The sequence below is a fragment of the Puma concolor genome, chromosome B2 (genome assembly GCF_028749965.1).
Source record: "Puma concolor isolate L17-30 chromosome B2, mPumCon1.1.hap2, whole genome shotgun sequence".
Lineage (NCBI taxonomy): Eukaryota > Metazoa > Chordata > Mammalia > Carnivora > Felidae > Puma > Puma concolor.
In genome coordinates, this window is record NC_141671.1 from 134,021,813 (window position 1) to 134,048,829 (window position 27,017).

The following is a 27,017-nucleotide window of genomic DNA, read 5'->3' on the forward strand; positions in this document are numbered from 1 at the left end:
GTATGATGTTATGTATATAAAATCTAATAACATGCTAAACACTACCATATATTATTTACTGACACATATGAATATATATGTTGTAAAAGCATTAAAAAGTTCCAAGTGATGATCCATACCAAATTTTCCACTCAAAAGGATAGGATTAATATTGAATAATATACAGGGGGCTTCACATATTTCCTTTATGTTTTCAAAAGAAAGAAAACTATAATAAGGCAAAAATGTTCATACTTGACAAATTTATAATGGCAATTCAATTGAATTTTATTAGAACATTCTCTACAGACTCTTATTAGCTTGGAAATGTTTATAATTAATGTTTAAAGAGAGCAGTATTTTACACCTCTATGGAAAAACTGCATTGTGTGTTTATATAAAGAATATTAATGTACTATGTTAGATATGCATGCACTAAAATGGAGAGTAGAACAAATTGCCACTTACAGATGGCCTACATATACAGTCAGAGCTCCACTCTGCACTCTGATGAACGAATGTTGAGAAATAAATATTTAAATTCAGATAATAGAAAAATGCATTTGGCTTTGGGAAGCAGAGGCACAAATTATCCCATATTTATCTATAAAAACAACAACAAAAAAAAGAGAGACCATACTCTGCTAAAATGGCCTTGAGTGTTTGCTGCCCATCTTTATGATTACTCTGGACAGCTGCCACATTATTTCCATGGTGAACTGACCATCTGGAATTGTATAGACCATTTTTTCTCTGCTAAAAATAGACTCACCTCCAAACCTATCATAGACACACAACTTCAGACACAGATAGCTTACCTGCTCTGTAGCTATCTTTCACCTGCTCCTGCCACATCCGTTCAATGTCACTAATGTTGCTCCCCACAAACCCCATCTCCCACAATTTGGAAAGTAGCAGTTTATTAGAGAAAACAGTTTATTTTCTACTAGAAGTTACTGAGATTCTTGAATAAGGAAAGTGATTAACAGTCATGAGTAAAATGAAATAAAGTTTGAGAGACTATGAATTAGTCTACTCTAAACATACTCAGATGTAACACATCTGGGTCTTTTGTCTGTGTTTTTGTTCCTCATCCTTCAGAGGAAGGGGTTTAATAGTGATGTATTAGGCTGGGATAGCATTTTGCCAATTGGAAGCATTTTCACATTTATTCTTTCAAAATCCTTCCTTATGGATGTAAAAATTGAGTCTGATGGGGGCAAATACACAGTTGGAAAGTGCCTGGTTTCTGGAGTCCTACTCCAGACATCATATTGCTGTGCTACAATGAGTGAAACTTGTTTGTGACAACTTTTCAAGTTAATGTGAAGAATAATTCCTAGCATACAAACCAAACCGATGTATGAGTGACTTACTATAAAGAAAATGATACATTAAAACAAAGTCATATGACATGAAAAAATGCTCAACATCACTCATCATCCAGGAAATACAAATCAAAACCACAATGAGATATCACCTCACACCAGTCAGAATGGCTAACATTAACAACTCAGGCAACAAGAGATGTTGGTGAGTAATGTGGAGAAAGGGGAACTCTTTTGCGCTGCTGGTGGGAATGCAAACTGGTGCAGCCACTCTGGAAAACAGTATGGAGGTTTCTCAAAAAATTAAAAATAGTACACCATACAACCCAGCAGTTGCACTACTGGGTATTTATCCAAGGGATACAGGTATGCCGTTTTGAAGGGACACATGCACCCCATGTTTATAGCAGCACTATCAACAATAGCCAAAGTATGGAAAGAGCCCAAATGTCCATTGATAGATGAATGGATAAAGAAGATGTGGTGTATACACACACACACACACACACACACACACACACACACACACACACAATGGAGTTTTACTAGGCAATCAAAAAGAATGAAATCTTGCCATTTGCAACTACCTGGATGGAACTAGAGGGTATTATGCTAGGCAAAATTAGTCAGTCAGAGAAAGACAAATATTGTGTGACTTCACTCATATAAGGACTTTAAGATACAAAACAGATGAACATAAAGGAAGGGAAGCAAAAATAATATAAAAACAAGGAGGGGGACAAAACATAAGAGACTCTTAAATATAGAGAACAAACAGAGGGTTACTAGAGGGGTTGTGGGAGGGAGGGTAGGCTAAATGAGTAATGGCTTAACTAACTTGGATGTAAATTATAAAAAATAAATAAATTATAGAAAGTTAAAAAAAAGAAAACAAGTCATATAGGACTAAGTACACTCAAAGAGAGATAGCTTCTTATATAAAGGAAGTTTTGGACAATGGGAATAGGTGGAAGAAACTATAACAAGCGGTGACTGTATAGCAAGGAGGAAGGAATAGAAAAGAAGGAAGGAAGGAAGGAAGGAAGGAAGGAAGGAAGGAAAAAGAAGGAAAGAAGGAAGGAAGGAAGGAAGGAAGGAAGGAAGGAAGGAAGAGAAAAGAAGGAAAGAAGGACAGAAGGAAGGACAGAAGGAAGGAAGAGAAAAGAAGGAAAGAAGGACAGAAGGAAAAACAGAAGGAAGGAAGGAAAGAAAGAAGGAAGGAAGGTAGGAAGGAAGGAAAAGGAAAGGAGGAAGGGGAAAAAGAAAAAGAAAAGAAAGACTGCACTTTCAGAAGAAATTGGATATGAATCTTCCTTACTAAATTTCTGGGGTTTCTTTAAATCCACAGTTTCTGCCAAAAGATTCAAGCACAGATTTGGAACTTATATTTGACAAGTCTCCATATGCTGCATTTTCCCTCCAAGCTTTTACTCTGGCTTGCCGAATCTGTGGTTGGTTGAATATGTGGTTTTACAGTTGCTAAAAATACCCTGAAGTCAAGCTCCTTTCAGTTTTTACACAGTTGATAAAATGGACACTCTGGCAATGGAGTTTTCAAGGCTTTGGCTTTAATCAACATTTCATAAAATGTAAGGTCTGTAGGCATAGGTCATTTACATTTCACTTCAACCACAAGGTGAGTCAGAGACTGAAAAATGACACCAGGAAGGAAATGCTATAATTGTTTAACTATTTCAATCAATAGTTAATTAAGGTGGCTTTGGGATTCCTGGGAGTGACCGTGTGGAGTTTGGCTGTCAGTATGGCTGCGACCCATGAAGGAACCCAGAACAGTCCACTGAGTGCAGCGGTAATTCCAAGTCAGTGACAGAGGCCAGAGAGCTCCCACCCCATCCCCAGGGGACACAAGTGCTATCTGTCTGGGCAGGCCATACTCTGTGCACCTCTGCTAATGTCACCGTGTCAAGTCTCTGAGCCGTCAAGGTGTTTCCCTGTGGTTTTTTTAACAGCATACATAGACCCAGCAGACAAGACCAGCTACATCATTTGCACAGCCCAGTGCAGAAAGGAAGCATGAGGCCCCTGGTTGAAAATGCAGAGGAAATGTTAGAGACTACAATATAAAGCCTTTTCTTTTCTCCTCTGGTCTCTCTCTCAACCTGTCCTTGTGTTTTTTATTTGCCATTTAACGCTGCGCAGCGGGGGTGATACCTAGGGGCAAGTGCAAACTTTTCCAGGCCCCCCAGCCTCCACTGCGTGATTCCATACAGGTGCAGCCCTCAGGCTGCCAGGTTCCCCTCCCACAGGTCACTGGAAAGACACCACAGGGAAATTGAACCAAGCCTCTCCCCTTCTTCTCTCCCTCCTGCCCTAGCCCCTGGCAGACTGGTGATCTCGAAGGATATTTAAAAAAACAGCACATGGACTAAAAGGGTGGAGGAGGGGTGAGAGGCTCACCCCTACGCTGTTGCCTGTTAAGTGCACAGTGGCCCTGCTAGTCCAGGAGGGGATGGCCTGGAGATGCACCCGACCCTGACCTGATCTTCCTGCACTGTGTCCAGAGGCCCCTGCCAGTGGTAGAGAGTGGCAGCGGTCGATCCCTGGGCAGGGCCAGATAGTGGAGAGCTCGGAGAGCTCGGAGGGTCCCAGGGAGCACCAGGGAAGTCAGGGAGGCAGGACCATGGGTAAGCTGAGGCTCTAAGCCCCTGGAGAGCACTCCATGGCTCCAGCACACAACACTTACAAAACACAAATCAAGTGATTAAATGATTACAGATCTCAAAATGATGACCATAGACCACGAAATCCCAAGTGCAGGGCCCTTCTGATGAGGGACCCACTGTGCATCCGTATTAGACACAGGGCCCTGAAGCCAGCCCACTGGACCATTATATACAGTAGCATTAACTCGGGATTCAAGGGATGCAGACAGTTTAGCAAGGGAATCCTTTGAATGTATTTTCTGCCTTCCTTCATGAGAAATGAAGTTGTTTTATTATTTTGTAGGTAAAATAATCTTTTCTTACTGATAATTTCACTTATACACCCATAAATCATACTTTTATCCCTGGTCACCTAGTTGCTGATGTTTTCATGACTTTTTGTGATTTCAGGTGGGCATATTGAATGTCAAGGACATGTTACTTTGGCAAGTTTAATAGCAAACATTATCTCTTTATTTGTTTTAAATAAATGGATTATGGCAGTAGTAACAAAGTTACATGAAGGTGTTTTGAGTTTTTATCTCTGGGTGAGGATTTCAAATTGTTCTGGGCAGATCATGTACCATTTTATTGAATGGCCCAAACTTGGCAGAAATAAGGATATTGATTAATTTTAATTTTTCTCTTTTATCTTCAACTGTGCTATGGAAAACTTTGTTTCCCACCTTTGATATTCATATCAGATTCCTTGATTTCAGGTATTAAAAAGCTATTCCAGTATACTCTTTTTCAAATTTCAAATTCACATCTCTCCTTCCTAGCATGTATCAGGCCTCTGCCTGAAAAATGTGGAATGAGGAGGGATGTGATCCGTTCCTACAATATCTCTGTCTCCTTCCTCTTGTGTTTCCCCTCCTCTGTCTGCTTTAATGGGAAAAAAAGAGATAGGGAACATAGCAAAAGTCTTTGACTTGCCTGCAGCCGTTGTGGCCCTCTTCTGATTAACACTGGATAACTGTCACCAGGATCTTGGGGTAGGTGGCCTAATGCTGATACACAGGGAATCGTTGTGAGTTTTTAGGGACCCCTATAGGGGACTTCATCACTGAGAGTTCCTTAATATCAACATTCTCCCCCAATTCAACCAACCACATCCATAGCACCCACAGCACCTGCTGCTTTACCATCTTGTTCCCCGAAATTCTTTTCTCTGATTGGCATCCGTCTTATGTGGAGTGATAACAAGATGGCTTTATCCCACTGAGTGCTACTTAACTAATGGGAAAGCCCACTTCTCTTCACCCTAACAAAAGATGGAAAGGCCAACTGCCCACGGTCGCTCCATTAACCTTGCCATGACCAGTCAGTGCTCTTCTCCCCTTCTCAGGTCATCCTATGTGCTGTAGAAGGAGACATCTAACCAAGGAATGAGACCGCATTCTCCCCCATGTGGCAGATGCCCCCAATCTCTTGCCATTCCCCCTCTCTCCACCATCAGACATACTCTGTCCGGTGGCCAAGAGATAAATGTGATTTTATAGGAAGTGACAATTATGCCTTTGTGATAAAATAATAAGGAAAATTAGCAATGCAACTAAAATTCGCGACGTAAGACATAAATCCGTGAACATCCTTAAAGAAGAATGGTCGGCAGGAAGATTCTGCCCGTAACAGTGTGAGTGCAGGTGGAGCCCACTGCCGCCAGGAAGAAAGGGGGATGTGAAGAGTGGAGGAAAAGGGCTGATTCTGGACAGACATACACACAGCAGCAAAAGCATCCGCCACTTGGAAAGAGATGGTCTCGTAAGGGAAAAGAAAGAATGCACTCCACTGACGTGGCTTTCGGAAACGAGCATGGCAGTGAGAAGCAGCCAGGCGGGGCGAGGCAGACACAGGACACGGGGGTGGGCATGACGTGGAGAAAGGCTCAGGAGACAGGCTAGGCCCAGGCCCAGGCACCACCTGAGTGGCGTCATCGCTGTATCTGTACACGTGTGTAAGCACTCACTCACTGGGTGTCTTTTTCTTTTCAATCTTCAGGAAGAGGCAGCCAGAATTCCCGCCCACCAGCCAGTGTCCGTCGGCACATGAGCAGCTTTGAAAACCCCCACACTGCAGTGAATGTGTAAGAGAAGCTGCGTGGAAAATAGAGTGGTTGGCCCCTTGCTTTCTCTCTCCTGGGTTTTGCCACTTTCTAACATGGAAACAGATGTGGTGCATGCCATCAAGAATGAGGAACCATTTACGTGCCATGGTTTGCACGACCGCCTTAATTTGTCCATCGTTCTTAAAGGGACACTGTCAAGTTGTTAGTCTTTTTGCTTTTTTAAGTTTCAAAGCAAGACGCAACACTTTTTCCAACACTGGAGATTCGCTTTTGTTTGTGACTCCCACTCACAAGCTTGAAAGTGAATTTCCCCCCTTCTTAAATTTGTCAGCTTTTCCTTGGCAAACAGAGCTCTTTCTTTGCTTTTTTTTTTCTTTTCTTTTTTTTTTTCTTTTGCCTTTTTGCTGTTGCACAAATGTTTGAAATGATCCTGTCTGCATTAAAGTACAAGCCATAACTTGAACTTATGGAGAGTTCCATAATGTCAGTTTGAGGGGTTGGACGCCAACATGAGCCTCTGCTGTGAGCCTCCCACACCCTGGGGAGCACAAAACAAAAGTTTTGTGAATCCCATGAAAAGAGAGTTTTATAAAAAGGAAATGTGGTTATTTCCCCAGGATTCTGAGTGTTTTTATCAGATTTTGCCCCATCTGATAAAAATGGTGCATGTTTGGTCCAATTTTTGACCTTTAGATCTTGACAGTGTCTCTTTAAGTTAACAAAAGAACGTAGACCATGTTCAATTCATTGTGCACGGAGTCTGTGGTCATTTTCAGCTGTTCCTTTACAGCCCTTCAAACTCCTGGGAGAGTCAAAGGTACACATTCCTGCAGCAGGAGGGAGCCCACTGATGAGGTGTCTGTGGCCTGAATAGCTCTTCAGATGAGAAGAGCCCAATTGGTTCAAATGTTTGCTACTGAACCTGGCTGTGGAGGACAGTATATGAGGCCATGGAGTCTCTTTTCTTCACTCAGTGGAGTGCATTGGGAAGTCTGTGTTCTGATATTGCCTTCAAAAGCCCAAATAGAAAGAGTGCGGTCTCAGTCGAATCATACTGACTCTTAGAGGGAAAAATATGGTAGCCCTGCCAGGACGTTTCAGGTGGTAGTCAGGGGGCCTCTGCACATCTAGATCAGAGCCACTCTCATCTGCTTGGATGCAACCTCTGCAATTTTCCCAGGTCAAAAGGCATTGAGCATTTCTTGCAGCATGAGTTGAGTCTGACCGAGGGCACAGCAAGGAGATCCTGATCATGACAGCTGCTGGCTGCCTGTCAAAAGGGATTGATGGGAATAGTAGATGTGCTTGTCCTGCCATGACAGCAGGGCCAGAAAGAGAGGAGAGTCACCTAACGTTTCATGACTTCAAGGTGAGTGCCTAAAAGCAAAAGCAGAGGCTGAAAGTGGGTACATTCTTGGTAGGTGACAAAACACACACAAAAAAAATGCAACGATCAGCAAAGCTAATAGGTTGGCTGTAAGAACTCTCAGAATGGGATCTATTCAAGCTTTCTTTCTGGAGACTATGAAGGATCAAGAAAAGATCAAAAAGAGACCATTTTTAGCCTTTGTTGTTTCTCAACAAACAACAGCAAAAAAGATATTCTCACTGTGACCTTCAGTTCCTACAGCTTTCAACAATCAAGGCAAAGGGGCTAGTGATGCAGATAAAGCTTCCTACTGGACCATTATGGTCTGCTTATATCTATCCTGCCCCATAGCGCCCTATGTTTCCAGAGCAAACCACAAGGACTCCAGGTCAGAGCTGAGGAACATCACATGACTTGCTATGGAAATTACAGGTCTGGTAGCATGGAGCATAGATGATACAATAATGCTTGACTTGAAGTTCCCTCAAAGGGAACATAATCTAGCATGGGAATTTCTTTCCTCAGCTGTTAATCACAATTAGGTTGGAGTAGCCATTTCAAATGTACTCAGAAAAACCTCAGGAACCATCAGAATTCTACTCATTGGTTCAAAACAGATTTGTCAGTTTTCTCAAGACAGTACACCTTATGCCCAGACAAAGTTCATGGAGCCTTCCATACTTTATTGACTTTGATGAGGTAATTTTATTTGTGGATGTCTTTTTCTTAATTGATTCATCGAAGAAAGCACACGCCTGTTAGTGCAAACTGATTTCCTTTGTGCTATCTTTTATCCTGTATCACATAGCTTTAACATAGAGAATGTGATTAACCTAAATACTTTAAAAGGAGGACTGTATGTTTAGACTTTGTGATATTGTCATTTTCAGCAGGCCAAGTGGTTCTCTGACTAGCTTATGATGTTAGAATCCGAGGTGAGGAATAAAATTCACAATGCCATTTAAGACTGGTATCAGCAGAAACTACCAAGTTCCCATGTAGTCAAAAAGCGTTTGTCTCCCATAATACATTCAGAGATTTTCTACCTTACTAGTAGTGAATCAAAAGGTGAGAAATTTTACTTATGTTCACATAGGCTCCTGGAAACTGTATACTGAATATTCAGATTTTTCTGGAAAGCTTTCAAAAGTGTAACTGGCATCAGTGGAAGTCCTTTGTACTGAAGACTAACTTTGCATCGCCTGAGAAAACAAGAGTCTGACTCACACGGTTTCAAATAGTTCCTATGCCTGCGATTCTACAAGAATCGCTCCTCAGACTTCATTCCGGTCCCAGCTCGCTGAAGCAGGTAGAGGTGAGGTATTCGTCCAGCGCATCTCTGGCATTCCTTCCGGAGTGTCTCAGTTGGGGCAGCAGCAGCCATTTTGAAAGGCCCGGCGTGAGTCCCAACCGTAGCTGCATGACCTCAGCAGAAATGCCCATAAGCCTGTAGCTCTGGTTTATTTTCTTAGCTTGGTAAGCCATTCTCTCCATGCTGGGACTCAATGGCATTTCCCATTTCCATTTGCATTTTCAGAGAAAGCAAATGCTTACCTCGTCAGGTTGCAAGGAGTGAGTCTCCACCCTCCTATGTGAAGGTCTTGCCTTGTCTGTGGGCTCTCTGGATGCCGTCCTTATGTCTGTTGTGAAGCTATTAAGCCTCGTGGCCAAGACTTGAATTGGACATAAGGGAGACAGGTGTTGTGTAAGCTTCCCCTCAGGCAGCTTGTGCAGGATGCTTCCCTCCTGATCTCTAACACCCACCCACTGTGATTCCCATTTTAGACCTCTCTGGAGCAGAGAGCAGTGTACTCGGCAGATGTAACTAGTACTTACTGAAACAAATAAAACAGACGAGATCACCCTGAATGCCAAAGATGTACTCATCTGTTTACACCACCCACTTCCAACCACTCTCCCAAGTGCTGTAAATCCTGGATTTTCTGACTGGAGGGGATTGTCGTACTCACCTAATGAAAGAAAGATCAAAGCAAGACCCCAAGCCCGTCAGAGCTGGAGTGCAGCCCCGGGCCCCCTTGGCCCTGCACACTCCCTGTCTAGATCACCCTCTAGTCCTGGTTCCTCGCCGGCCTAACAGCCATTTCCTCCAATAACGTCAGTATTCATAAAGACATCTAGCCACCTGAAGTATTCAAGCCAAATGCTACTGCACTCGGTCTCCAAATATAAGATTGTTTCAGGCCTCATGTCTGTCTTCTGAAGTGAGAGCAAGATGGCATGCTGTGTGACAATTATGGGGTGTTTCTAGACTAGGGTACTTTACCTAAGGTCAGGAAACCGAAAAAAGTTAAATAATAGAAGGAAGACGCTGATGGCCGAAACAGAAGGTATTAAAGTTATCTAGGGTTAAGTGGAAGAATTATTTCATAGTAATATTGCATTTTTATAATGCATGTATGCCTTTTTGCTGCCCCATATTTTATACATTTTTCTCCTCTCAATATCATGGCCATGGGTTCTGAACCTTTGCAAGTAAGGTAATCCGTTTTCACACCAAAATGCTTATTAAGCCCTCCCGCCAATTGATGATAGTAATTGTATTTTTTTTAGTGGCCGCTTGAACAAAAAACACAAAAAAGCTTCTCAGAATTTAGCTACACTTGTACCTAGCAGCACACTTTGTCATAATAGCGTTTACATGCATTTGAAAATAGCAGTGCACAATCTGTGAAGACATAACATTGATTCAGTCTAAAAGCAAAGCTTATTGGATTTGTAGATTCATGGACCATTCAAGCTGTATATGGACCCCACGTCAGAAACAACTAATTCAGAAGGACCAAGGTTTATACTCTGTGCTGCAGTTCCTATGAGATGATACATTTCCTTCACTATCTCTGGTTTTCAGGAAGCAATTTATTTTGTCCTTGGGAAAAAAAAAAAAGGTGAATCTAATTTTCTTAATCTGATAAATGCCCTGGGACATTAGAACGTCTTCCTAATTAAACAGTACTTTACTGCAAATCTGGAACAAGACTCTGAAGGGAAGGAAAAGCTGCTAATTTTGACGGCCAGGGTGAAAATCTTCCATTACAAGAATAAGAAAGGTATTGGATTAAAACAGAACTAAGTTGTGATTACATCTACATGCAAGGTGATTAATAATACCATTAACATAGGGAAGCACATGATTTTTAAAAAGGCCCACGTAGAATCCTGGGCAGTGAGGTAGCTTGAGTGAGTGAGTGAACGAATGAGTGAGTGAAGTAGGTCCCAGAAATACAGGCATAGCTTTTTGCCAGCATGTGTGGAGACTGGAGTGACATTTTGTTGAGGTATATAAGCCCGGTGGTGAAGTGAGGTGTAGACTAGCTCTCAAGAGACTTATGTCTTAAACACACACACACACAACTAAATGAAGACACAAGGCATCCTTCTAGTTTAATGATTTCTAAAAAAAAAATAAGCATTGAGGGGCGCCTGGGTGGCTCAGTCGGTTAAGCGTCCGACTTCGGCTCAGGTCATGATCTCGCGGTTCGTTGAGTTCAAGCCCCGTGTCGGACTCTGTGCTGACAGCTTAGAGCCTGGAGCCTGTTTCAGATTCTGTGTCTCCCTCTCTCTCTCTGACCCTCCCCCATTCATGCTCTGTCTCTCTCTGTCTCAAAAATAAATAAACGTTAAAAAAAAATTAGTAAAAAAAAAAAAGCATTGAGAGGCAGGCATTAGGGGAAGGAAAAAGTGTTTCCGTCGCAATTAAAAGGGATGCAAATGATTGAGGTTGGATGGTATACTAAAGCATAGTTAAAAGGCAAGGCAAGAGGCAAATCAGTGGTTTTATACTTTCTGGAAGGGTCATAATGATTGCACCAAGAGAAAAATGGTGTGAGTAGAGTAGGGAGTGGAGGAAATTGGGAAAGAAGGAAGTTGGAATTTACCTAGGGTTTCAAACTCAGAAGAGGAACTGTGGATTATGGTCCTGCCTGTTGGCTGGTTGACTGTTCATACTGGGAACATTAATCATCTGTTTTTGAGTTGACTCAACTCGGAAGAAAGTCAGGTATTCTAATATGAGTGTGGAAGCTGAAAAGTCTGTAATTTTGCATGTACAAGGACTTCTACATTCTCAAGGAATATAGTAAGCATATATTTAAGAGAAATATTAATTTTCATATCGTATTTTGGAGATAGGATGTTTCCTAGACAGTTAAAAATACAGCATATAAATTATAAGCTATATAGAAGAACTACCTTTTCCCAAATAATGAGATAAAAATTTTAGCTACTGTACCTATTTTGGGACTTCTTTATCCAGAATTTTCTGTAATAGGTATCAGAATTTCTTTAACATTCCGTACTTAGTGGCTCACTTCCCTTTTCAAGATAATAATATATAAAATGTCAAAACATTATTGTCATTGTAAATGTGGCACACATATAATTTTGAAGTACTCATTCTTGTATTTTCAAAATGATCAAATAAACCATTATATTAGCTACTGATCATTTCATACATTTTCCCAAACAAAAGACCATGATACAAAATAGTCTATTTCACACATCCACCTAAGTAAAAAACTGTTCCTTATCCCTATTCCTTTTAATGTCAAAAATGTGTTAACATTGTGCTACTTTCTCTGTTGTTTTCACGAATACAGTGAAAAAGCAAACTGAACACACACACATACATGAAAAAATAAACTTCCTGATTTAAGTATTAACACCGCTGTTATTAATAGTATGCTGTGGCAAGGCACCACCATCTGCTGAGAGTTATACAGAAAAAAAAAAAAGCTAAAAGTCCAAAAGCAAGACCAGAGTTATTAATTACAACATACAGAATAGAGTTTGAGTACATACACAATACATCTCTTTCCCTTCTTCTTCTTCTTCTTCTTCTTCTTCTTCTTCTTCTTTCTCTTCCCCCTCCTCCCCCTCCTCCTCCCCCTCCTCCTCCCCCTCCTCCTCCTCTTTCTATTTAATTGGTTTTAAAATGGTCCCACAAAGATATATGCCAATAAAGCTGGAGTCCTGCTGGTACCCCAACATTTTTCTTCTCCAAAGCTCAACTAGTAAAAGGCCATGGAAGGGCTTTTGTCTCAGTAACTTCTGCTTTCTCTGAATCTTCCTTTCATCTCATTTGCATCACAAACTATGCTGAAGGACTAACCCAGGGTCTAACCATCTGTATTTTGCTGGACTTCCTTAACACTACCTAGTTAAAAATCCCCAGTGTGGAAATCCCAAACCAGCCGCTGTGAATCAGGGCCTTTATGTGAATTGCGGTCCATTGTAAGTGTTGGGGATGGTGCATTGAAACAAAAAGAAAAGCAACACTTGTGACACACTTAAATGGAATGTGGGTCTGGGTTTTCCGTCATCTGCTTTCTTCTCCTCCGTACAGCTGCCGTGTGTATGACCACGCTGCTCCGGTACCTGCACACGATGAGAAAAGCTTTAATTTGTTCCAGGGACTGAGAAGAAAGGGCGACAAGAGCTATGGTCGTTATATTCTGTTGTCCCTGTGTAACTGTAGTTTTGTTTTTTGGTTCCTCCATCAATTTTGGAATCTTTCAAAGGCTTGCACAGAGTGACAATTTTGTTGTTACCTTAGGCGTGTGCGTGTGTACGTGGGTGTATAATAACTTGGTGAAATCTCAGACCTAAATGAAAATAGCTGCTTGTGTAACAGGCTGGCTTTTCTCCCCTACAACTTGTTCAGGGGCAAAATGTTCTGCCTTGTCTGGGGGTGAATGGAATCACTGACTGCAGCTACAGAGGCCACCTGGGGTCGCTGCAGCCTTTGGCCTTTGACCTGTAATAAGGGGAGATTGAGGGCTTGGCCGCCAGACCTACAGTCGCTCCCGGGAGCGGGGTGGGGGTGGGGGGAATCAAATTGCCTTGAGCTGGGATTGCGTATAATTTGTATGTGTCTTATCCTGTGTGCATGATATACCTCAAATAAACCCATCTCTATTTTGTTCATAGTTCTAATGGCAAGTCTGTGTCATGGTCTGAACCAGGTGGAAGACAGGTGCCCAAGGGACAGCACATGTGGCACCGCCTCTCTGTGCACGTGAAGACCAATGAGACGGCCTGCAACCAAACAGCCGTCATCAAGCCCCTCACTAAAAGTTACCAGGGCTCTGGCAAGAGCCTGACCTTTTCCGATACCAGCACCAAGACCCTTTACAACGTGGAGGAGGAGGATGCCCAGCCGGTCGGCTTCAGCCCTCCCAACAGTCCTTCCATGGTGGTGCACCGACGTGTGCCAACCGCGGTGAGCACCCCGCCTCTGCCGCCCCACCTGACCACAGAGGAGACCCCCCTCTTCCTGGCCGACCCGGCCGTCCCCAAGGGCTTGCCCCCTCCCCTCCAGCAGCCACCGCCACCGCAGAAATCCCTGATGGACCAGCTACAGGGAGTGGTCAACAATTTCAGCACCGGGATCCCCGATTTCAACGCGGTGCTCGCAGTCCCCGGGGGTCCGGGGAACGGGGTGCGCTCGCTGTACCCGCCCCCGGCGCCCCCGCAGCACCTGCAAATGCTCCCGCTGCAGCTGAGCACCTTCGGGGAGGAGCCGGCCTCCCCGCCGGCAGAAGACGAGGATGAGGACGACAGCGAGAGGTTTAAGCTCCTCCAGGAGTACTTGTACGAGCGGGAAGGGAACACCGAGGAAGACGAGCTGGAGGAGGAAGACGAGGACCTGCAGGCGGCCAGCAAACCCCTCCCCGAGGATTCACCTGCTCTGACGCCTCCGTCGCCTTTCCGCGACTCGGTGGCCTCCGGCAGCTCGGTGCCCAGCTCCCCCGTGTCCGAGTCGGTGCTCTGCACCCCTCCCAACGTGACCTACGCCTCCGTCATTCTGAGGGACTACAAGCAAAGCTCCTCCACCCTGTAGGGAGGAGGTGTCCGCGGGGACAGCGAGAAAAACCAGGGAGCACCAGCACCTCCGGAGATGCGCCGACGGCTGGGAGGAGGAGATGGGGGGAGGAGGGCGAAGTCAGCAGGCAAGGAGGACAATGCTGCTGCCGTAGGGAAGGCCAGAGGGAACTGAGCTCTGCAGGCAAAAAGGGATCCAGGCGAGGATCCCGATTCTTGAATTATTCGAAAGCCTTCTCTGGGAAGAAAGGGAATTCTGACAAAGCACAATCCCATATAATAAACAACTTTCACCACATAAATGAATGAATAAATAAATAATAAGTCAATAAATAAATACATCGACACGAATAATCTCCTCTTTTGGACATTGTGCATAGATAGACATGCCCACACACACTTGGCCAGCTTGAAAAGAGACAGCACATGTGGACCAGCCAGGTGAATCGTCCAGCACATGTGGACCAGTAGTGTGGACCATTACTACATCATGGTGTTCGTGGTACTCTTAGTGAGCAGGCTGGAGCCAGACAGAGCAGGTGGGTGAAGGAGGGGCAGGCATGGAACCACCCATGGTGGCTGCCATGGGACGGCAGCTCATTTTTCTCCAGCCCTTCTCCTTACTGAGCCCACAGACTCCTGGTCTTCAGGAGCCTCCCTTCACCCATTGCACCCGACCCAGGGCCAGCCTTGTGGCGCTGGGAAAAAAGTGTATGGATACCCTACTGCTCTGTGATTTCTCTCTATTTAGGAAAACAGGAATCAGAGCAAAATCATCACCAAAAAGTGCTTCATCAGGAGTGCTAAGGGAGGAAGGATTGAGAAGCAAGAGGACACATAAGCATGAGGCTTTGAACACAATCAGCACAAATAACGTCCCATATTTGATACTCGCTTATTGGTGATTTCGGAGAAAAGATTAGAGCAAGCGATTGTTTTGAGACTGGCAGAAGGTGTTTTGTGGATTTTCTTGTGTTTGTGCCAAGGGGGCTCTTCTCTGCCCTTTAATTAAAGAGAACAAACCATGTGGCAAAATTGTTACCTTACATTTACTGTAGCAAATAATACTTACCAGTTGAACTTCTAAAATGCAGTATGTGTATTTGGTGCCGTTGTTTCTCCTGTGTACTACAGACACAAATCCATCTTCCAACTTAAGGGTGTACTCAGAGCAACTCTTGCTGGTTCAATGACAAATAACGTCCTTCCTATTGTCATCCTTCCTATTGACAAATAATTCCTGTAACTTGTGAGTAAATGTGTTCCTGTGTCTTTGTATACTTGTGATAATAAAATTTGTGCACTGTAATGTCAATGTAACTGCAACTAGAAGTCGTCTTTCCAATATAGTATAGATATTTCTTTGTTCCAATGATGTTTTAGGTATTGTCACCAATATCTGCAGAAGCTCTTTGATGGTTTGAGTGCTGTGGTCCAATGGTTTCCTTATGCTGCTCAGATGGTCCTCCCTCTTCTAAAAGGGAACTCCTTTTTCAGATATTTTATGATGTGGATATGTTATAACGAAGTGGCTTGAAAATGTGTTGTATTAAAAATTCACAAAAACTGTGGGTTACAATAAAAAAGTACATTTTATAAATTTTCAGATATCATTATTAAAACATAAGGTTGAAATGACAGTATTGAGATGATTTCAGGTCACTTTAGATTTTTTTAAAGAGATTTTCCACAGCGACTTGAGCTTTCAGTGTTTATAAAGCATATGCTAACCTCTCTGTCTGGCATAATTTCCCCAGTTTTCTATTTACCATTTTTTGCTTTCTTTTAATTTTTATTTCCATGTACTTTTATTCCTCTATTTTCACTGTCATCCCTTTTCTTTATATTTTTGTTGTGTACTGTGTGTAATAACCACGTATGTGTCATCCAGTCATTTCATTTATATCCTCCTTTTTACACCCAATAAAAGTGACTCTTCTCGCCATTTTGATTTCTTCTATTATTTGTGGAATGGATCTTACCCCTTTAAATATCTGTTTATGCCTTATGTGCAGTCATATTTTAATATGCTTCCTTCATTTGGAAGCTGATTTCTCAGCCAAAAATCATCTTAGAATCTTTAAATACCCGCCTCATCATTTGTTCAGAATTTAACATCAGCTCCGATGTTTGAGGCTCATGTTTCTCATGCCTTCCCATACTCCACTGCCGAGTTTAGTCGGTTCCATAACAAGAATGGACCGCCTTTCTTTTAAAAAATTATTTTGTAACACCTTTGGTGTTAATGACTGAACAAGGATTTCAATTCCATGTTGAAAAATGACGGAAACGAGGATTTCAATTCCATGTTTTCACTGTAATGAAGGAGAATGAGGGAATTAGATGGTTCCCATGCTTAATAGATGGTCTACTTCCTGGCAAACTAGCAAGTAAAAGCCTACTATCTATTATTCGTGAAACATGTTTTATATCTTAATGCCACTAACATATGTGGCATTGATATCACAGGACTTGTGATATCACAGGACTTGTGCATTCAGATTTTTTAAAAGTAAGTATAGATCAGGAAAACTGCTCTACTATTCAAATAATGTAAGATGTCGGTTTGTTCTGAGGTTTTAGTCTGAAACATTTGGTGAACACATTCAACACCAATCACTTTATTTCTCTGAATGCCTAATATTACCATGATTAAATGTTTTCCTGAACACAATGCAGTATTAGCTCTTACAGCATAATTGTTCAAAATTGGAAATGTACACAGACATACCTTATACCAAAAATGCAGATACTTTTCATCTTGATGTACGTGCTTATACACGTTGTTTAGCTTCTTGTAAAAGTGTTTTCCTTTGGCTCGTTACTGCCTTTGTCAAATAACCTTGATAATGCTGTATAATAAATATTTTCTATTTATTAAATGTGTGCATTCCTTCTCCATACTTTGTAAGAGGTACAATAAGAGAAATAGACTGGTACAAAAAACAATTACGATGGTCTGATTTTGTCACAACATGTCTGCCAGATGAAAGTTAGAGAACATCATGCAAGACCTACAGGCCAGGTGGGTGATAGAGAAGAGTACAGTTTGATGATGTGGAAGGTGGGAGGGACCTGAAACTCTAGATTGAAAATTAAATCCAGAATTTGAATATTCAGTGCTATGGCAGACATTGTCTTGCATTTTTTGATAGAATTGTGAGACTTGACAGACTCCTGGATCTCTAGCAGAGCTCTGGAAACAGAGGCATATGAAAGCTGCATCTTTGTTTCATTTGTGCCCCACAAGACTCACACTCTAGAGGGACCTGGTTTCTTACTTTGGTGATACCTTCCTCTGTCCCCTTACATTTCAAGTTCTATTCCCTTTTATTTCAATAGAGACTTCACTGGTCTTCAAAACAAGTAAGCCCCTGTTATTCACATCTTCTGCTGTAAGATACCTGCAAGGTAAAGTATCTACCAAGTGTTGTCCAAGGGGAGAGCGATGATGGTACAAAGATCACATTCACGAGACTGCGATGTATTTAGATTCTCCAGAATCAGGGGCTGAGACACCAGGGAGGTTCTTCACTGTATCTTGAAAATAGAATGAGAAATCATGAAATGGGAGCTTGATGTCTCAGAGAGAAAAGTCATAGGACAGAGAATGAGAAACAAAAGATGAAGAAGGAGAAGGAGAAGGAGAAGAAGAAGAAGAAGGAAGAGGAGGAGGGTGAGGAGGAGGAAGAGGAGGAGGAAGAGGAGGACGAGGGGGAGGAGAAGAAGAAAAAAGAAAAAGTTTCAGGTGTGTTGTCCAAAGATACCCTTAGATTGCCTGTTAGGTCATAAGGACCTCCTTTTAGAGAGTCCAGAAACTTCACCATAAGGAAGACATTTGAAGCAGTTGGGTCTGGGCTCCAGATAGCACAAATGATGTGTGAATAACTACCCCGATAATTTCCCAGAGACTATTTTGAGAGGGAATCACAGAGAAGGGAAACAACATGTTCATCCACTTACTCTGTGCCAGACATTTTGCTAGGTTCTTTACATTCTCAGTTAATCGTCCCAGTACCACTGCTACAGGGATATTTTAGAATACTGAAGTAACTTGCCCAGAGTCTCTCAGCTAGCAAGTGGCCCATCAGGGATTTGAGCTCTGTCCCAAGCCAGCACAGAGCCTGTGAGTTCGTGTTCCTCTCTAGAGCTCAGGAGAGTATGTAGGGGCTGGTCCCCCTTTCTCATTCCCACAGCATTTTACTCCCATCCGACTACATTATGGTTTGCATGTCTCTTTCCCTTAATAGATTCTAAGTTCCTTTTTGTTTGAGATCCATTTTCTTCTTTCTAATTTGTGAGACTTTAGGGCAAAGCAGACACTCAGTAAATGTCGAGAAAAGGAAATGAGTGTTGTAACACCGTGTAGTTTTCCCAGCTTAGTTCTCTGAAGATTTATTCCAAGAGCCTTATGGGGTCCAGAGCTTTATATTTCCACCTACTGATCCTAACTCTGCCAACTGGAACAACACATGTTTTCATCATGAAGAACAAGCTCTCCTTTTGGCATCAAAAAGAGCTGTCCCACTGGGCAGAAGGTCTGCCTTTCTTGCGGAAGAGCATGGCAACACTCGGTGACCATCGAGCCCGGCCAGAGGTCTGGCAAAGCAACAATAGGTGTGAGGAACAGCGTCCTCTGCAGGAGAGCTGCTGGTAACATAAGACTGCTGAAGCAGGGCGCCCATCATCCAAAGGGAAAGCATGGTCTGGAGGTTCCTTCTTTACAGAAGGACATATCTTTAGACAAGGTGAAAGGCAAAACTAGCCACCGGGGCTTGCGGGGAACATGGGAGAAAGGGAGAGCCCAGTTTAGGGAGTTGAAGTAATGACGCTATTAAACCAGAAACTGGCTTGATTTTTCTCATGGTAGCTTGGGAAACAAGGCTCATAGATTAAGAAGAAGAAGAAGAAGAAGAAGAAGAAGAAGCAGCTTAAGAATGAGCATAACAAACACTGAAAAGGAAAAGAATCATAGAATTATTGAGTTGGAAGTAAATTTAGAAGTCATTTAAAATAAGCTATCACCCCATTTTCAACTCTATTTCTCTGTGTCCTGTTCCTCTTGCTGTGTCAGAGGCAGGTGAGGAGTCACTTCTGGCGAGGGTGGGACAGGTGGAGGGAGGGGCCGGGGTACAAGGCCTACTACCTGCACTTGTACAAAGAGAGAGCAGATGGGGCGCCTGGGTGGCGCAGTCGGTTAGGCGTCCGACTTCAGCCAGGTCACGATCTCGCGGTCCGTGAGTTCGAGCCCCGCGTCGGGCTCTGGGCTGATGGCTCGGAGCCTGGAGCCTGTTTCCGATTCTGTGTCTCCCTCTCTCTCTGCCCCTCCCCCGTTCATGCTCTGTCTCTCTCTGTCCCAAAAATAAATAAACGTTGAAAAAAAAAAAATTCAAAGAGAGAGCAGATAGCCCCACACACTAGATGAGCGACGTTAACCCAGGAAGCTAGCCAGAGAACAGAACTAAGACACAAATCCGGGATGAAGGTATCGGAGGACCAGGAAAACAAGGGGGTAGAAGCAGCAAGGCGTGTGGAAGGCTGATAGTCTGATGGCATTCAAACAACCAAACTGCTGGTGACAGAGAAATGCACTCTCAGTGGGACTAAGGAGGCATACATGTGTGGCCTGGGTTTATTTTAAGGAATGGGATGGATTCGGGTGAGTTTTGCCCTCTGCTGAAGTATTTCCAGGGACTAGGATCTTGCATTCGAAAAGGGAAAACTCCAATGATTAGAAAAGGTTTTGTTTCCCTGAACCCAAATTTTGCTTTTCTTTTACTCTTGCCCAGAGTTCCGCCCCTGGAAGACATTGAATAAATTTAGTGCACTGTGTCCATGACACCCCTTCAACCATTGAATAGTGATTATGCCATTAGTTAGTAGTTTATTCTCCAAGCCAAATAGCTTCACTTCCTTTAACTGTTATCTTTATCATTAGGTTCCTAAACTCCTAATCAGGCCATGGTGATATTTCCAATTGTTGCCTATCCTTTAAAAAATGTTGCATCCAGAACTAGACATAGTACTGCACTAATACTTTGATTCACTTTAACCATTGTTCCAGCATTGCTGCCTAAGATTCTGCTACTTTTGTCAGCGTCTTGCCACATTTTGAGCTCAGGCTTAGCTCAGAGGCAGCTATAACCCATAAGCCATTTTCTTATGAACTACAGGAAATGGATATGAATGTGAGTATCTTATTAGGATAGATTTACCCAGAAACAGACCCTGAGAGAATGATTTGAGTGAAAGTTGTATATTGGGGAAGTGATCCTTGGAAGCACCAATAGGAAAGTGGGGAGGCAAAGCAGCAAATGATATGCAGCCAATAAAGGGTGTGTTACCAGGCAGATTACCACTGTGGGACTCAGTCCTGCCGGAGACTCTGGGAGACAGTGGAGAGCATGCCTCATACTGTCCCTCATCCCCATGGGACAAGGATGTGGGGAGCATTCAATTATCAATTCCTGTCATGGTTGGGGGCTACTGGGGAGGGAGGTGCCTGCTAATTCCAGTAACTACCAATGTATCTCCTATGCAGGCTCCTGTCTCCAAAGGAAGCCTTCAGGCAAAGAGTTACAGATGTTGGTGGTTGGAAACCTGAGAGTTGGCCTGTGTGGGGAAGGTGAATATCGAGAGGGGGCAGGGCACTAGCAGTATCTGCTATAGATGGGAATATGGGAATAATAGATAGATAGAGATAAACATACACACAGGCACAAATATCAGTACAGATAAAGATAAGAAAACAAAGAGCTGAAGAAGGCAAGGTAAAGCTGTCTTAAAGGGCTTGAAGTGAGAATAAGTGCTTCTAGACTCAGCCAAATAAATTCCTGTTTCTTTTAGCAAGGTAAAATCACAAAAGAATATTATTGATTGATTGATTGATTGATTGATTTTAAACTATACTTTTTAAAGATGATTTTATTTTATTTATTTTTAAAAATTTATTTATTTATTTTTGAGGGAGAGAATAGAGGGAGGGGCAGAGAGAGAGGGGGAGAGAGAATCCCAAGCAGGCTTTGTGCTGACAGAGCTGACATGGGGCTGAAACTCAGGAGCCATGAGATCATGACTTGAGCCAAAATCGAGAGTCAGACCCTTAACCAACTGAGCTGCCCAGGTGCCCCACAAAAGAAAATTAAAGTTCAGCTGTCCTTTAAATAAATTTGACGTTAGCCTCTGGATTATTTCTTTGCAACAATTTCTTAAATTGTGTCATTTTTCAATTAAAAAAACCATGAAATTTGTAGTAGAAATTTAGAGATTTGAAAACAAATCTATAGTCGTGTCATCCAAATATTGACATTACAGACGTTTTGATTTTTTCTTGTAGTGATTCTCATGCCAGTAAGTTTGGTTTTAACAGAATTAGGTCATCTTCTATTTATAAGATTTTCCCGCTTTTTAAATTTTGCATTATGACCTAAGCAAGGATTTCCACTTGATCAGAGTTGATCACTTGCTCTTGGAGCAAAGTTCCCTATCTCCATGGAATCAGGATCCAGGAATAATTCATTCTGTGTTCTCAACTGAGAAGTTCAAACATGCAGCAGTTTCAAACATATAGCAGCATAGCTGATAAATGGGATGGTCCTGTGCAAGCCAGGTTGGCAGGAAATGACCTGAAAAGGGAAAACAAAGTCATGACAAAAGAGAATGGAATCTGAGCAAGAATCACCAACAGGGCTTGGGCAGACAGGTAGTGATTAAGCCCCTGACAACCTCATGTACTCAGTGATGGAGAGGCTGTGTGGCTCAATGGCAAGAGTGGATTTCTAGGGACCTAACAGGTTTCCCAACTCCCACTCCCCCACCCCCACATGTAAAATTTAGAAGAAGCCACAAGAAGGGGCAGGGATCTCCCTGTAGGTCAGTAGGAAAGATAAACACTGTCAGATACAAAACAGTCACACCTGTTTTGGTATAGCTGAGTAGCAGGCCAGCCTAGTGAAGGGTGCAGATGATATCAATAGCTGAGATCAGTAGCAGGGGATACTGGGCTCAAAGCACAGCAAGGGCGAGAGCCTCAGAGGATGTTAGAGGTCAAGAGTGGATCTGTGCCACCACGCTGGCAGTTCAAGCCAGGAATAGATGCGGAGGGATGGCTATGGAGAGATGCAAGAGTCATTCATAAGGAAAAATGCCTGCCAGCCACAGCCAAAACAGATCGCAAAGCAGCAGCTGAAACAGGAAGGCAGAGGTGCAGGCAAATTATATGAAAGGCAATGTTTTCTCTTCAAAGACTCAACAGAACACTGTTTGTGTGCTATGTGGGGGATTAGGGCAAATAATTTTTTTAATGTTTCTTTTTTTTTAAATTTTTAATGTTTATTTTTGAGAGACAGAGAGAAAGAGAGACAGGGTATGAGTGGGGGAGGGGCAGAGAGAGAGGGAGACACAGAATCTGAAGCAGGCTCCAGGCTCCGAGCTGTCAGCACAGAGCCTGACTCGGGGCTTGAACTCACTAACAGGGAGATCACGAAGTGAGCCAAATTGAGCCTTATCAACCGAGCCACCCAGGTGCATAAATCATTAAAATGACCTACTGAATATTCACATGCTAAAAGCATTCAAAGCATTTCTTACTGATATTAACAAAAATACTCCATAAACTTCGTTGTACAGATATCTTGTAATTGTCTTTAATCACACTTAGATTGTTTAAAATTTTTCAAATCCTATAAATAGGATGAGGAATTACTCCACACCAAAGATTTACCCTCTGTATATTTCTTCAGGTTGGTTTCTAAGATTATGTTAATAGTTATTTGGTAATAATTATTATTTATTCACTGAATTTTATATTTCATGCCACATTTAACTTTGTAACATCCTTTGAGGTAGGGTTTCTTCTCATTTTACAGATGAGAAAACTGAGGTTCAAAAAAACCAAGTAACTTGCCTAAGATCACAAAGTTAGTGGGATGTAAAGCTGTATGTACTACACTCCCTGGGCTCCAAAGCCCATACTCTGAACCACCACACTGTGCGGAAAATTACGCTGATGCTATTTTCAAAATAGTATGATAGGGAAAGATAGGATTCAGTAGGCAGAAAAGAAGAGTCCGGGGCTTAAAAGAACCGGGGTGGAGGAAAAACACATATTTTAAAACATTTCTTCTGGGAATGTCTGACCTGGAGCAAACTCCCTCAGGCATAAAGTTCCTCTTAAGAATGCGACAGACATCGCCTACTCCCCTCAGGTTTTCCTCAGCAATTTGACCAACGGAGACCTGACTAAAAATTACTAGTCAGCCATAAGATGTAGGACCCATAGGAAGGGTATGGCCATAAACCATCCCTCATATGATAAAAATGAGCCAATCAAAAAAAGGAATGACTACGCATTTCGAGGTACCTAGCCAGTGAGAGTGGAACCTGAGAAGGAACAAGGGGGAGGGAAGGAAGCCTACCAAAACTCTATAAAACAAAGCTCCTAGCCTACAGTCCTGGCCATTTACTTTTGAATGCCCCCTCTCTGTAAAGACAGCTTTCATACTTTTCTTTCTTACTGATCTTCTCCTCTAATAAACTTTGGCCTGTGGCTCATTTTATTTTGTGTTCACCTCTGCATTCTTCAAAGCATGGAGACAACAAACCTTGGATATGGAGGTAAAAAAATCCTGCAACAATAAGACCCTGAAAACCGTTCTATAAGCTCTTTATACAAACTAGCATACTTAGCCTGAGTAGCAAAATAATAGAATTGTAGGCAGAAAGAGTTAGGGGTCCCCAGAAAAAGAAAAATGAGACAAAGCTTTCCGGCCACAAGAGAAGTCGGTTTTAGGCCCCCAGCTATTTTCTTTGATCTATGCCCTACTTCCTTGATGTATGCACATCCTACGGAACTTTCCAAAAGGTATCAGAATTACAAAGAAATGCAAAAACCTTAGCGGTCAAGGGTTTTAAGGGAACAAAGGGAATGCAAAAACTAACAGTCTCTGAGGCCAGGAAATAGCTTAACCACATTGGAGACAATAAATCAGTGGTAAAACTCCCTGTGCTATATCAAAAGTAAGCAAGGCCTTGCTTTCCCTACCCGAGTAGTGAGCCCCCAAGACCCCAACCAGTTTAGGTGAGCTCTGGCTCTCAGATCATGCCCATACTACCTTCCCCTTGTCCAACAGTTACTTCTGTTCCATTATAATGTGAAAGTCTCCACCTGAAAGATGAGTACAACTTCATTAATATACATAGAATACGTACTTAGGCGTGTTTCCTCAGTAAGGCTGTGCAACTTTATGCCCACTTTTACATGTAATGACAAAGCTCCTCTTTCTGAATATTCATTCTCACTCTAAATAAAAAGAACCCAGGGGCACCCGGGCAGCAGTCATTGAGGGTCTGACTTCTGCTCAGGTCATGATCTTGTGGTTAGTGAATTCGATCCCCGCCTCGGGCTCTGTGCTGACAGCTCAGAGTCTGGAGCCTTCATCAGATTCTGTCTCTCTCTCTCTCTCTCTCTCTCTCTCTCTCTGCCCCTCCTCCGCTTGGCGCTCTCTCTCTCAAAAATAAATATATGTTAAAAAAAAAAAAACCTTAAAAAAAAGAAAAACACTCATCCCTGCTCAGGGAGTCATGGCTTTGGAAGTTATTCTGTCATCTCCTTACTTGCTACAAATAAAGTTTCTTTATGACAATGCTCGAGTAATTTACCTGTAACTTACCAAGGAGCAGACTCACGATTATTCCATTACAAAATCATTAGTTGGGAGCTGGGTATGAATGTCTCCCAACGGGCATTCTCTATGGAGAGAATCCATTGTTACAGAAGCCAAATCCACAAGCAGAATCATCACCCCATATTGACTCACAATGAAAAGCTACCAACAGGAGAAAAAAAAAAAATCTAACTCAAAATCATTGTTTAATTGTAGTAATTTATAAAAACACTAGAAAAATACTTGAAGTAAAAAATACTTATAGTCATTACTGTATTTGTAAGACAGCAAATATTGCCACCCCAAGATATGCCTCTTGGCATGGTGATTATTTCAAGCTGACTATTTTTAAGGAACTACAAACACAGAAGAAGCTCCGAAATGCAAGTAGAAGTTACCCTTTTGTAAGAAATATTTACATTTGGGAAATCTCCATTTGTAAGAGTGTTGGGGAGGAAAATTTCTTCTCTACCCTTAGAAGTGTTTCTAGCCGGTCTAAGAATCAAATTGACACGGGACAGATTAACAGGAGAAAGTCAAACAAAAGTTCAATAACATACATACCTCCTGCATGGTGGAGAGGGAGACCCAGAAAAACGGAGTAATTCCCCAAATGGCCAAAGACATCACCTTAAATACCATCCTCAGCCAAAGACAAAAGCAGATATTGGGTGTGGGGAGTCAGTTATGGGAAGTGTTGAGGAAAAGCACAGTAAACAAAGGTAAGGTTGTTATGCAGACTTAAGTAGTTGTCTTTTCCATTGTTAAGTTTTTCTAGAGAGTTAGAATCATTCCCCCCTCTTCCTTGTACAGCAAAGCAGACAGGCTTACAAATGGAGATTTCCCTTATGTATGTAAATTTATCTTTACAAAAGGATAACTTTTACTTGGATTTCAGAGCTTCACCTACATTTGAAGTTTCTTAAAAATAACCAGCCTAAAATAACCAATATACCAAACGGGGATATCTGGGGGTGGCAAAATTTGCTCCCCTACATATTTATTAATTAACACACATATTAATTAATATGCCATTCTAAAGTAACATGTTTCCTGGGAATTTCTCTTAAAAGGTCACTTTTTTTTTTTTAAAGTAGGTCATTACTACTTCCAGAATGTTCACTGAAAGAAATTTAAAGTTAAAAACAAAATTAGAGAAAGAACGACTCCTCTCCTCAAAAACGTGAAAACTTTCATAAGTGGATATAGAGTTAGTCAGCTAAATTACTAATAAGTACCACCCAACAATTACAAACTTGAGATCAACACTGGTTATCACTAAAATTTTAACATGTTGGCTACTTTCTTGAAATAAACTCAGTTGTCATTTTTATTATTTTTAAAAATTTTATTTGAGAGAGAGAGACCAACTGGGGGAGGAGCTGAGGGAGAGGAGGAGAGAGAATCCTTAGCTGGCTCTGTGCTCAGTGGGGAGCCCAGTGCAGGGCCTGGCCCCAGGAACCTGTGATCATGACCTGAACTCAAACTGAGAGTTCAGACACTCAACTGACTGAACCACCCAAGCACCCCATCAGTTGTCATTTGAATAGACTAACCTCACACTCAACAGATCCAACGTATCTAAATGTCTCTTTCACTGAAGCGAGCCTCTGATTTCAGTGCAAATTGCAATATATTTTAAAGAACCCTAAATTGGAAATTTTTAGCTATATTCAAAATTAGGTGGTTGTGGTAAATCACTTAACTCCTTTAAGCCCCGACATTTTTATCCCTAATACAATGAGTTTGGGTGATACAAAATATTAATAAATGTATTAGGCTTATTATGTGTCTCTATGCCCCCAGTATCCTTGATGTTCAATCCTTACAACTGTGTGAAGGAGGTGTGAAGTTTGCATTAATCAGGATATGCTAGGTTGTGTTTAGTATCAGGAGAGAAGGAAAGGAGGAGGGAAGGAAGGAAGGGAGGGAGGGAGGAAGAAAGAGAGGAAGGGAGGAAGGGAGGGAGGGAGGAAGGGAGGAAGGAAGAGAGGAAGGGAGGGAGGGAGGGAGGGAGGGAGGAAGGAAGGAAGGGAGGGAGGGAGGAAGGGAGGGAGGAAGGGAGGGAGGGAGGAAGGGAGGGAGGGAAGGAGGGAGGAAGGGAGG

The 27,017-nt window shown here is 42.4% G+C and overlaps 1 protein-coding gene and 1 long non-coding RNA gene across 4 annotated transcripts in view; one reads left to right on the plus strand and one right to left on the minus strand.

Annotated features, from left to right (window-relative positions):
* Positions 1-14,691, plus strand: part of GRM1 (glutamate metabotropic receptor 1) — a 416,877-nt gene extending 402,186 nt beyond the window's left edge. For 2 of the 3 annotated variants that reach the window (XM_086708072.1, XM_025925255.2), the window contains exon 9: positions 13,354-14,691. In XM_086708072.1, coding sequence (XP_086564198.1) covers positions 13,354-14,266 — 913 coding nt within the window. In that variant the 3' untranslated portion in view covers positions 14,267-14,691. The remainder of the gene's footprint in view (positions 1-13,353) is intronic. The other variant, XM_025925256.2, reaches the window with a different exon arrangement.
* Positions 14,692-21,220: 6,529 nt separating this feature from the next.
* LOC147581271 (uncharacterized) lies at positions 21,221-24,982 on the minus strand. Its single transcript, XR_015250883.1, has 3 exons — positions 24,918-24,982; positions 24,360-24,412; positions 21,221-21,872 (listed from the first exon to the last, which is right to left on the minus strand). It is a non-coding gene; the product is annotated as an uncharacterized LOC147581271 (long non-coding RNA).
* Positions 24,983-27,017: the final 2,035 nt, after the last annotated feature.